The sequence below is a fragment of the Equus asinus genome, chromosome 25 (assembly GCF_041296235.1).
Source record: "Equus asinus isolate D_3611 breed Donkey chromosome 25, EquAss-T2T_v2, whole genome shotgun sequence".
In the NCBI taxonomy this organism is placed as follows: domain Eukaryota; kingdom Metazoa; phylum Chordata; class Mammalia; order Perissodactyla; family Equidae; genus Equus; species Equus asinus.
In genome coordinates this window covers 42,450,264-42,463,626 of record NC_091814.1, presented here as the reverse complement: position 1 = coordinate 42,463,626, position 13,363 = coordinate 42,450,264, and the positions used below count along the sequence as shown (strand labels likewise).

Here is a 13,363-nt window from a genome sequence, read left to right as displayed (position 1 = left end):
TCATTGATGGTTTATTGATAGCATCATTTAATTTGAGTACACATGCCTATTATATTCCAGAATTAGAAAAACTTCATTCAGATATTTGAGTCTCTGACATTACCTGCTCTCATGATTGATTTATTTCCATAAATATTCTCTGGCTGGATTTATTTGTTCCTTTCTTCTTCTACTTCTAGAGGTTTACTCTGCTCTGAGCAGTCTATTCATTTACCTTCTTAAAATATCCTATGGAAGAACTGTAACATAACCACCACTCTACACTTGTATAGGACTTGAATATAAAATTCCAATCTGTAAACTGAAATAAAGACTTTCTGATGTTTGATAAGATCTTCTACACTTAACTGGAACTTCAACTGGAAGTTAGTGGTCTCTGAGACATCTGAAATTGTAAAGAAAATAGTGAGCCTATATACATTTTTCTTAAAAGAAGTTCCATACCTTTGTCATATTCAGTTAGGGCTTTTGTATATAAATAAATTTAAGAATTAATGGTCAGTAAGCATGAGTCTGAGCTTCAAATGTAATCTTAGAAAAGCTGTGGCCCACTAATAAAGGTTTTCCAAAAAGATTTCTGTTTGCGTATTTTCTATCATGACTTCTGATCCCAAATGTATTTCTTTTTACTGACACCAAAAACCCTTTCTCCAACATCAAATGGGTGTCTAACGATTCAGTTCAATTCTGACACTAACTCTCTGGAGTTAGTACAGACTCTGTGGGTTAAGGGCTTAGTCCCGCAAGACTGCCCCTGCTTAAGATGCCAGCTGCAAATGGGGTACCCAGGCTACCCACACTTCTGCCTGGCTGACTACAAATTTGGAGATTCCCACCCCCTCACCCTCAGTTTGATAATTTGCTAGAATGACTCACAGGACTCATGAAAGTGCCATGCTTACCCTTACAGATTTATTGTAAAGAATACAACTTAACAGTCGAATGGAAGAGATGCATAGGTAATGGCGTGGGGACAGGGGTGGTGCAGAGCTTCCATGCCTTCTCCCAGCATATCAATGTGTTCATTAACCTGGAAGCTTTCTGAACCCTGACGTTTTTTGGAGCTTTTATGGAAGTTTCATTACGTAGGCATGATTGATTACATCTTTGGCGCTTGGTGATTGAACTCACTCTTTAGCCACTCTCCTTTCCTCAGAGGTCTGGGAGTGGGGCTGAAAGTTTTAACCCTCTAATCACAGTAATCAGGTGGTTGGGTTTTCCTAGGTCCAACCACCATGCTGAAGCTATCTAGCCCTGCCACCTGCCCCCCATGAGCCATCTCGTTAGTACTCAAAAGACAGTAAATCCCAAAGGTTTTTGGAGCTTTGTGCCAGGAACCTGAAACAAAGGGCAAGTATTTTTTTATTATACCACAACTGTATTACTGTATTGCCTAAAATTCTATTATAGTGAATCTTATTGAATATTTTTGGATTTAAGCATGTGTGACATCAAAATTTTTATATATACATAATTTTCCTACAAAAATTTTTTAGAAAATATAGGTTAAAATGAACAAAAATGCATTGATTTAAAATTTTTAATTTTCCTCGTTTCATTGGGAATCTTTTTTACTGTATATTGTCAGGCTTGGTTAGACAGGGAACTAACAGGTTGGTCACTAATCTAAAGTGAATGGTAAATTCACTAGGGAAGAATATAATTTACTAGATTGAATACAGAGTGGGTTACCCTGGAGGTTTATTTCTTCTTTTTTGTTTTTTATATGCTTTAATGACTCTCTGCTAGTGGTTCTGGGGAGGGCTAATTTTGTCCCCCAGGAGACATTTGGCAGTGTCTGGAGATGTTTTTGGTGGTCGCAACTTTGGAGAGGGGGGTTGCTGCTAGTATCTAGTGGGTGTCTAGATGCCAGGGATGTTATTAAAAATCCTATTATGCACGGAATAGCCCCTGACAACAAAGAATTATCTGGCCAAATGTCATTTGTACTGAGGTTGAGGAAGGCCGATTTAAGAGTGGCTAATGGTTAGATGGTATTTAAAACTTTGAAGCTATGGGACTGGATAAAGTCACCTAAGCTTATGACCAGCTCTTCAGCTCTAGAGCCTTATCCACTTAATTGATTCTCCCATTTTGATAGGTGTGGAGAAATGCTTTTCATTCCTATCTCAAAACCGCTTATTGAGAGACCAAACTGCAACCATCCAAATTACCTAAATATGATTGTTAGTTAATTTACTAGTTTGGAAAAAAGCCCCCCGAACCTGTACTATCTTTATCGTCCTGAACTCTTGTGGAGGACTTTGCAGACCTCCACTGAGAAGTATTTGTATTCAAGGTGAAAAGAATTCTGGAGATAGTCTACTCAGCAGTATGAATGTACTTAACACTACTGAACTGAAATCGTTAAGATGGTGATTTTTATGTTACGTATGTTATCACAATTAAAAAAATGTTTTTCCCAGCATTTCGTATTTTCTTATGGAGTGTTCCATTTTCTTCTTCTAGGACCATTATTCTCAGCTTCTATCACTATTTTCTTTTAGTCAAGAGAGTTTAGGATCTCTCAGGTGATTTTTTATTCTTTTCAAATGGCTTTTAATTTTTAAAGCATACAGATTAGCTTTTGTCCTAAAGATTGGACAGTACTGGATTGACATGAAAGTATAGTATTTGGGTTTTAGCTTTTTAAAAGTTATTTGAAGTATTTCACTAAGTTCTTAATTTAGGGAACCATATGTGGTCATTGTTTGGTTATTGAAAAAGAAGTAATTCAAAAGAAAAGCTTCAAATGCTTTTAGTTTAAAGATTACTCAGGATTTCATGTATTTCTTTTCTTTCTTTTAATAGGCTTTCAAGGATATGCTGTATTCAGCTCAGGACCAGGCACCTTCTGTGGAAGGTAAGATGCATTAACCCCTACATTTAGTTGCATAAAACTTCTTTCTAAGGAAAGATAATTTAAACTGCACAGTATAAAACTAATATAACCAGCCCTATTATATAGATCTTTTTTTTGCTTTTTATAATATATATTATGATTACTTTGTATTTCAATTAAAATTTTTTTTGTTTAGCTCACATTTAGTCTCTGAAGGATCTCTTAATATCCTTAAATCACCTTAGTATTGTGAATCACAGATATTGGTTTAGAGTCAAAGTTCTTATCTGTGTTGTGCCCCCCCCCCCCCGCCCTGATGTAGTTTAATAACTTTCTCTCCATCCATCCATCCATCCTTCCATCCATCCTTGCTTCCTTCCATCATTCAGTGAATCATTAGTCCATAATTAGTCTGGACATCACAGCTTTTCATTTCTATTTATGCCATGTCTTTAGACTGGGACTAGTAAAACAATGGAGCATATTTACTCTGTGTGTCTGTGTGTTTTATAATCGTGTATGTGTATGCTTGTGCACAGTTTGACAGTCATAAAATGACTGACCTACAGACAGTGGTTCTCTCTCCAATTATCTTTATTGATCCTTTCTTTTCTGTTACCTCAGCTTCTGCTCACCAGCTCATTCTTTATGGGTTTAACCTTTGATAGGTTTGGAGACTTGTAAATTAAAGTTTTAGGAGTTCTTATATCAGTAAATAATTAGGAGCTAATTCAACAACTATTTCTTGAGGAAGTGTAACTTCTGAGGCTTGGTATTCTTTTAAAATTTTGCATCACATTTTTTCAGGAGAGAGGAGTGTGAAAAAGTGTATGCCAAAAATATTCTAATGTGTACAGATTTATATTTTCATGATATACCAAACTGGAATTCTATGAAGTCATTCTAGAAACAGTCTTTTGGAGGCTTATTTTTATGGCATATAACAGGTGCTGAAGTTGTTTAATAAAACTACGGATCTATAATGAAAAATCTCATTGTCTTTGATAACATAGAAATATACATCTTTCATCTCTAACTATTCTGAATTCAAATGTGCTCTCTTCAAAATCTCAAAATCTTTACCAGGGTATTGGCACTTAGATATTAGTGTTATAATATGTCACTGAATTTGGGTTACAGTATATTTTAATTTTCTAATATATAAATGAAGAGACTTAAAGATTTATCAAAATGTTTAGTTCTTTATTGGGTTGTTATCTCTTGTTTTTTTTTTTTTTTAAGATTTTATTTTTTCCTTTTTCTCCCCAAAGCCCCCCGGTACATTGTTGTATATTCTTCGTTGTGGGTCCTTCTAGTTGTGGCATGTGGGACGCTGCCTCAGCGTGGTTTGATGAGCAGTGTCATGTCTGCGCCCAGGATTCGAACCAACGAAACACTGGGCCGCCTGCAGCGGAGCGCGCGAACTTAACCACTCGGCCACGGGGCCAGCCCCTGTTATCTCTTATTTTATGTGTTCTAAAGTGTACCTCCTCAAAATGTTTTAAGAATGTAAGAAAAATGAAATTACATGGAAGTTAAACTGATTCTCTCACCTTGTGTAACTTGCTTTAATGTATTTTTTTTTAGTTTTATTGTCAGATTGACCTACTTTAATTTTTTTTAAGTTTTACCATCTGATTTGTAACAAACATACTCTGAGATATGTTGTAAGTTATGATGATCTTTATTCCTCCCTCCATGCTAGATCATGTTGCTAGTAATTTTCATATACTTTTAGCAGTTACTAGAGAAAAATTGAATTCTGTGAAAGTATGCTAAAATGACAAATATTTATAGTTAAGAACTTTTCCTTTATCTTATTGCGTAGAAACATTAACTTCTTTGGACCGCGTTAGAAATAGGGAGTATTGTAGGCTGATCTTACAGAGTATGTGCTGCTTTCATACGGGAAATATTCTGCACTTGTTTGTTCTTTCTACTCTCAGATAATCAGACTAGAGCTGTGTAGTTTTTATCTTCTTAAAATGAAATTTTCTCTTTTCAGACACTGGAGAATTGAAGGTCTTGGAAAGTGGTTTAAAGAAACATTGTATGTAGTATTGAGGTTAGAAAAAGTTATTAAAAGGACTATAATTTTGTCTCTCATTTGCTTTGTGATACTACATTAACTTACTATCTTTTATACGGTGTTAAGTTTAAATGATTATTTCTGTCATTCTTTTGTTCTTGCTGTTGAGTTTGTATCTCTAGGCTTTTATTTAGCTGTTAGCTATAAAGTAATGCAACATGAGCAGATATATCAACAAAGTCCAAAATAAGACTTTAAACTTTTAACATTTTTAAAGGGAAGTAAAGTTCAATAGACCTCCATTATTTTTTTGAATATTGTCTTTCTCTCTTTTCTTCACTCTCCTTTTTTCTACATCTGAGGTTTTAGTAGACTTAAAACCTTTGGTGCCAGTGAGAAAGTTTTCTTTTAATCTTAAAACTGTAGCATACCATAAATTGGTGGTTCTCAAATCTGCTGCACATTTAACTCAATTTACCTGTGTTTTGTTTGTTTCTTTTACAAATATTGATACTTGGTCCCCATCTCAGGCTAATTAAAATTGGATCGAGGGGTGGAACCCGGGTATTGGTAGTTTGACAGTCTCCCCAGGTGATTCTAATATTAAAGCCAAAGTTGAGAACTCCTGCCATAAATCTTAAAATAATTTTAGGTCAGTATGGTTAATGCTAACTTCTTTTACACAGTAATTAACCAGTGGGTTTATAGGCTTCTTAAGTTCATTGATAGTTTGATTACTCTGTTAGCATATGGGGAGTATTTTTTGTTTGTTTATAGCATCTAGAGGACATTTATTTTTACAATGTTTATTGTATTGAACCGAATCTAAGTAATAGCTGTACTGATTATGTACATATGTTAAATGGTTATAATTTAACATCATTGTTAGAATGTAAGAACATTTTTGCTGGTTTGTTACTTAAGATGAGTTATATTAAAATAAGTAGCTTTCTCATATTTCACACTACTTTAGTTTAAGATGGAGAGTGAAGATTGGTTTATTTGATAAAAGTGTATTAGATAGAAGGCATAGTATATGAAAGTTTTTGTTGATAAGAAGTTTACCACAGACACTATTTTTTATACTGTGAATTATTTTTTTCTAATTTGGTAGGACATTTTGAGATACTGCCTTTACTCTTCATTGATAAAGTGGGCTTTTTTCCCATTTGAAAGTAAACCAATCAAACAAAATAATTTTAGTGTGTTAAGAAATCAAGCAGTGTTTACTTAAAGTTGCTTTTATTACTCAAACAAATAAACATTCAGATTCATGGTTATTTTGCTTCAGTCATCTTTTGAGAGTGAATTTCATGAACTATTTTTACATTGATTCATGAAAAATAGTTTCTATTTTTATTTAAAATAAATTTCTTATGATTGTAACTGGGAAATGCTCATATTCTGAAATAATATATAAGAATATATCAATGCTTATGTAAGATTAAGAATGCTTAAAGACTTATTCAGGCATTCTTTTTTATCACTTTATATCTAATCTCCTTTGATATATATATCATGACCTACTCTGTGTAATCTCTGTTATTTTTGGTAACCATTTACATTTGGGAGTATATGACTGAGAAGATGACTTAAAATTCTGTGTTAAAGCTTATACAATGTGTTGATTTTCAAATAGTGGCATAAATAACCACACATTTTACTGTTTATTGTGTTAGCTTTTTCTGCATAAAGACTCGTAGAACAGCATGCATGACAGTAGAATAAGGGTATTAAAATGACTAGAATTGTGGATTTGTTTTTTCATGTGTTGGGGCAGACACACACTTAGTTAGAGTCCTTAGAGTCAGTCCTTCAGGGAGTAATGTTTTGAGGAATTTTTGGAAAATGATGCTAAAAACCTTTAAACTGTAACGTGTTTTTACAATTCCTGCTGTCACTGAGGTATTTGGTATTTGGGTATTTGGGACAGATTAAATTAAGCTGTAAACTAGAGGTTCCCCATGAGTGAATCAGTCACACCTTAATAATCAGGATTGTTTCGATGCAAGACAATTTATTGTAGTTATGAAAACAGAACTCTTAATCATAATACCTATTTGACATAGTCAAATTTGACGAAATATGACTATGTCAAATTTTCATTGATAGAGAACAGTGGAAAATATAAATTGATGTATTTTCACCTTTTTTCTCATGCTTTTTTTGTTTCTGTTTGGTGTCTGAGTTACTTTATGGAATTAATCTACTTGGGTAAATATTCATATCTTTCTTTTGGGGGAACTTCCCCCTTCCCCAGGATACTACTGATACATATAATTTATGTACATATATATTTATGCACTATTCATATAATTTATACACTATATTAATTATTTTAGTTTTTACTCTGAATTAATTTCAAGTAAAGCTTCAAACTTTATTTTGCCATCCTCTTTTTAAAATGTAGTATCTTTTGTTTAGAAACATGAACATTTTCCATCTTATAATGGAAAAATATGAGAATCTGATAGTCAACTTAGGTCACAGAATTAAGAGATCATCGACACTTCTAATTGAAAGGGTCTTTAAAAGATTGTTTTGCCTAACCCTCGTTTTAGATTTGTGCTATCTGAGACCAAGCCAAGGTTGCGTGGCTCAGAAAAGACAATCAGGATTACTAATGCTGTATGTGACAACAAAAGGAGAATTCCAGAGACTAAACTCATATTGAAACATAAAGAGACTTTTTATATTGACTTTGCATTTTTATCCAAACGATATCTTTGGATAAAATTTTTAATTGGACATTTCCTTAGGTATCTGTATTTTATTTTATTTTATTTTATTTTATTTTTTGAAAGATTTTATTTTTTTTCCTTTTTCTCCCCAAAGCCCCCAGGTACATAGTTGTATATTCTTAGTTGTGGGTCCTTCTAGTTGTGGCATGTGGGACGCCGCCTCAGCGTGGCTCAAGATGAGCAGTGCCATGTCCACGCCCAACACTCGAACTGATGAAACCCTGGGCCTCCTGCAGCGGAGCGTGCAAGCTTAACCACTCAGCCACGGGACCGGCCCCCTGGTCTCTGTATTTTAAAAAGATTTATGAAGCATGACTTACTTTGAATAATACAGAACTGTTTGACTTGTGTCAGTTAGCTTGTATCTTTCAAGAAATCTCTTTCTACTAATTTTTTTTTATTACTCTATGTAGTTCCCAGAAGTATTGGGGAAGGTTTATAGAATTAGATAAAATATATTAGATAACAGTAGTTACAGAGGTTAGAATAAGGGGAAAATAAAGATAGAACAGTGAGATAAAGCTCCAGTAAATTTAATTTATAGAATAGCTACCTTAAAGATCCTGGACCAGAAAAAGAACATCAGGTACAAATTAAAGAAATCTGAGTAAATCATGAACTTTCGTTAATAATGTATGATTATTGGTTTATTAATTGTGACAAATGTACCATACTCATGTAAGACGTTAATAGGGGAAACTGGGTGAGGGGTATATGGGAACTCTGGACTACCTTTGCAACTTCTCTGTAAATTTAAAACTGTTCTAAAATAAAAAGCTTATTAAAATAAATAGATGCCATAAGGTTATATGCAGTTGTCAGAATCTAATTGTAAATTCAACTGAATTTTCTGGAGTTCAGAAGATAGAGAAGAGCACGATTAATTTCAGAATTCACATAAGGCAAATTTATACCAGTTCCTCAGAAAAAGACCAGCTTTTACTAAACATGAGATTTGAAAGAAATTCTTCCTTTGGACCTTCATGAAGAGCGTTTTGTTTGGTATGGTGAGTAGTATCCCCCAAAACAATTTTACAAATAGCGTAACAGTGAGTTTCATAAGGCTACTGCTTACAATCCAAGGGTGTAATGTAAAAATGTATTATAATGACCTACAAGGTCCTAAATATTTCTGGTCTTATGTCTATGACCTCACTTGCTGCCGTTTCCCCCTTGTTCACTCGGCTTCAGTCATATTGCCTTTCTTTCTGTATCTACATCAGGCCAAGCTTGCTTTTAAATAGGACGTTTGCTCTTGCCCTGTGTCAAGAATCATTAGATCGTTCCATGGCTGTGTCCTTCAAGAGGCCATATGAATATCCCATCTTATATAGCCACTCAGTTACTTTATATTACATCATCCTGTTTTATTTATTTCTTTGCTTAGCATTTGTCGCTTTCTGATATCTTGTGTTTTTTCATTGATTTATTAATTCTCTTGAACCAATGTAAGTCCTTTTAGACCAGAGATTTTGTCTTTTTTTTTTTTTTTTTTTACTGTTTCATACCTGGTATCTAAAATATTTGCTGAGCACAGCAGTGTGTAGGAATAAAAACGAATCCTTTCCCTCAGTCTTCCTTGAAGCCAGTGTACTATTTATGGGAAAAAAAAGAGTAAATTAAGCTTAGCTTGCTTCTTTGTTTTTATTTTGGTCTTTTGATTTTTAATTTTAACTTCTCTTGATCTTTAGATGCAGAATTTTACCTCTGATTAGATTGCTAAGCGTATCATTTATTGTTGTTTTATAATGCTGACACTGTAATTTTGTAAGGTATAGTCTGAGGTGACCCATGTAGCATTTCTTTAAAACCAGTGATGATATGAGATCCCTAGTTTAAAGATTTCGTGTTTTTGTGGCATTGTATTGTCTTGATGCCAAGCATAAAGTTTCTCCTGATTGCTGAGAAATTATATTTTATAAGGTATTTAGTGACCATATAGTTTTTGTAAGACATTAAATTACGACTTCCCATGATTTTACATGTTTGGTATGCCTCCTTTCAAAGATACATAAAATAGGCATAGAGTTGAAAAATTATATATGAATTGTTGATTTTTTTCATATATGTCTACTGAGTGGAATATAGAGATTATTTGAATTAAAATGTAAAGACCTATTGACGCTTTGATTGTTTTCCTCTCACATTTTGCCTCCCTTGTTATCTTATAAAGTATTCCTTTTGCTGGGGAGTATACATAGCTAATGTTAATACTGCTCTCTGATTCACTTAGCTTAATACGGCTATCTGACTTTCTGAAATGGAGTGAACAGATAACAGCTAAGGACATAAGTCACTGGTCACTGACCACAACTAGACTAACCTCTGCTTTCTGCCATTTCTTCTTTAGTTCTCCCACTCCCTTCCCAATCTTGTGAACAGATTTTGTTAGATAATTTTTGCTTCTGTTCCCTCTGCTTATTTAACTTGGTTAGCAGATGTGTTACAGTCTCCCTAAGCTCCTTAGAATTCAGCTCTTAGTGGCGTTGAAGATGAAAGTATGCTTGTAAATTATTCATTCTGATTATACGCTCGAAAGGACAGAGTCCACTTCAGGCATCTTCTTCTACTTCACCTCTGTCCCCAGGTCTTTGTTGTTTTAACAGATGTGAGCTTGCTTTTTAGTTCTAGAGGATAGAAGACTGAATTGCATTTCTAAAATTCATGAAGTAGTTTTTGCATATATAGGATTACTGTCAAATCTATGCATTCATAATACATTACTTTTCTCATGTTATTTATAATCTTCTGTCTCCCCTTCCCCCAGTTTTCCATTTCATTATCCTGTATCACCTCTTTAAAAAATTATTTACGTGACTTTTCTGACCTGGAAATCATGTGATATTTATAATAGGGAGAGCCATATCTAATTTGCTACATTTTCAGCTGGACAGTAGCAGGAGAGTATCTTTTCTCAGTTCCACTTTTCTGTTAGTGTTATTTTGTCTAGTCATGTATTGTGGATTTTTAAAAATCCTTCTGCTTCTGGTGGGTTAATGTTGCATGATAAGACTGTGTACTAGGGACTAGTAGAGAGTTTAACCCCTAAAATGAAATGCTAGATTCATTTGTAGCTGCTGCAACCTTGTTTTGAGAGCCGTAAAAAAATGTAGATAGCTAAGAGTGGAAGTTGAGACAAGAGCCAAGGCAACAAGATAATTGTCATCTCTTCAGGAATGAAATATTTTCAGTCCTCCATTAACTTCTTTTAGAAAGGATGTAAAGACCTGATTGATATTCAAAGCCATGAAATGGAGTTATTTCTGAAGGGTCTGCTTATTTCATGTTTACTCTGGAAAAGGATTGCATCTTCATTTGTATTGTGGAAGTGACAACTTCTAGATAACAAGTATTATTACCTTCAAAATAAACATGTATTCTTTAAAGATGCCACCAACCTCAAACTAGTTCACTAATAGGAAAGATGTGGTTCTGAATAGTAAATAGCATTACTATTCAAGCTGACAAAATATCTACTTCTGTTTCACAGAAAGAGAATTAAATGTAATTTAATGCTCATTGCTAGGATATCAGATGATATAAATAGGTAGTAAAATTATTGATAGAAATAATAACAGCTTTGAGTAGCATACAGGTAGGAACCTAGAAGAAATGAAGAAGAAATATTTTGAACACAATCTTGTAATCCTTTCTTTGTGACACCGAAGAGTATTTAAAATATTTTTGATGTTTAAAATTTTCCTTCACTTGTAAAAATCAGTAACTTATAGAGGCACTGTATCAATTATTACACAGTGCTATTTATTTTTTTATTGTTAAGTTTGAGAGACGGTCATAAAGTAGAGAAGGGATAATTACAAAATATTAAATCATGAAACAAAAAAGGTCTAGGATTATTGGTATATATTCTACACGGTAGAGGAAAAGATAGAATACCAAAAGAGTCAATCTGGTGATTCCAGATAAAATTTCCTAAATTAGCTGTTAGAAAACTGGAACAATTGTTGAAGCTTAAAACTGGCAGAGTTTAAAGTAAGGGAAGTTCCACTTTATGCTCTTTTTTGTTTTCTTTAGGCAGGGTCCCCTTAGGTGTTTAATGAAAGAATGCCAATGAGAAAGGTAGAAAGAACCATAGAAAGTTAGGATCAGAGAGTAGTTTTCCAGCACTGAGTGAGAGTATACATCATTGAATAAAAGAACCAAGAATTCCTGACCTCAAAATGGAGAAGGTACTCTAAAAATCATTTAAATTTACAATAACTTCTAATTATTGAGGCAATCTGAGGAAGGACTAGGTAGTCAATAATTGAAAGAGTAGATAATCCCTTTTATTAGTTTTCTGTGACTGCTGTAACAATTAGCCACAAACTTGGTGGCTTAAAATAAGAGAAATTTATTCTCTCACAGTTCTGGAAGCAAGAATCTGAAATCAAGGTGTTGGCAGGGCTGCATTCCTGGAATTTGGGGAGGAGAATTTGTCTCTTCCAGCTTCTGGTGATTGCTGGCTTCTTTGGCTTGTGGCCACTTCACTTCAATCTCTCCCTTCTCCTCCATTTCTCTATTCATTTTCTGTGTATCTAAGGACATTTTTCGTTGGGTTTAAGGCCACCTAGATAATTGAGAATGGCTTCATCTCAGGATCCAAAATTATATTGCACAGACCCTTTTCCCAAATAAGATAACATCACAGAATCGGAGGATTTGACGTGGATATCTTTTGGAGGGGGTGTATTTTAAGCCTACCATATTCCTAAATGTAAATTGAAAAAATACATTGTAATGTTCTTTGTTCAAATTGTGAACCAGAGCTAGAGGTCCAAATGAAGCATTTGCTTTCACATTCTAATCTACCTGCTTTGAAAGAAGCAGTCAAATGGTGTCGAAGAAAAATTCAGGTATGACACCCAGAAAATGAAAACCTAGCTAGTAGTCAGACTTGACTGTGTAAAACTTAGTAAAGGACAGTTTATCTGCCTCTAACTGGAGTTACCTACAAATTATTCCAAACCATCCCTCTTAAGAATTTCTTTTGTATTTCCAGTATCCTTTCTTAGGGAAACCAAAAAGCAAACCCCTTTCTAGCACACAAAGTAAATGTCCCCTCCTCCACCCCAAATTTTTGTTATGGAAATTTTCAAAAATGTACAAAAGTAGATTGTGTACAGAATCCATTTACCCCCTCACCCAGCTTCAATCATTATCAATACAATACCTAATCTTGTTTCATCCTCCTTGATTATTTTGAAGCAAATTCCAGAAATTACATCATTTTATCTGTAAATGTTTCTCAAGGATAGTCTCTGCCTCCATTACCAAAATACAGTTATCACACATTAAATGTTAATAGTAATGTCTTCATATTAAATATCAGACGAGGTTTATATTTCTCTAATTACTTTATCCTTTTTAAAAAGATTTATTAGTTTGAAGAAAGACTCAAATAAGATCCATCATATGGTATGTTGTGATTGATTAATAAGTCTCTTAATTCTCCATTGTTCTATAGTGGCACCACCCAGTATGGTAGCCACTAGCCCCAGGTAGCTATTTAAATTTAAATTAATTAAAATTAAAATGAAATATTCTGATCCTCCATCACACTACCTATATATCAAGTGCTCAGTAGTCACATGAGGTCAGGGGCTACCATATTGGATAGCACAGGATATTTCTCTCATCAAAGAAAGTTCTGTTGGTTAGAGCTGCTCTATATAGGTTTCCTCTCCAACTCTTTTATTTTTCTTGCGTTTTCTATTTTCCTTTTTAAAATCTTATTATCATTATTATTTG

The 13,363-nt window shown here is 33.9% G+C and overlaps 1 protein-coding gene across 1 annotated transcript in view; it reads left to right on the top strand.

Moving 5' to 3' along the window:
* The window catches only part of XPR1 (xenotropic and polytropic retrovirus receptor 1), a 203,463-nt gene that overhangs the window by 22,902 nt on the left and 167,198 nt on the right, over positions 1–13,363 (top strand). The window contains exon 2 of the mRNA XM_044757779.2: positions 2,812–2,863. Within this exon, the coding sequence (XP_044613714.1) occupies positions 2,812–2,863 (52 nt within the window). The remainder of the gene's footprint in view (positions 1–2,811; positions 2,864–13,363) is intronic.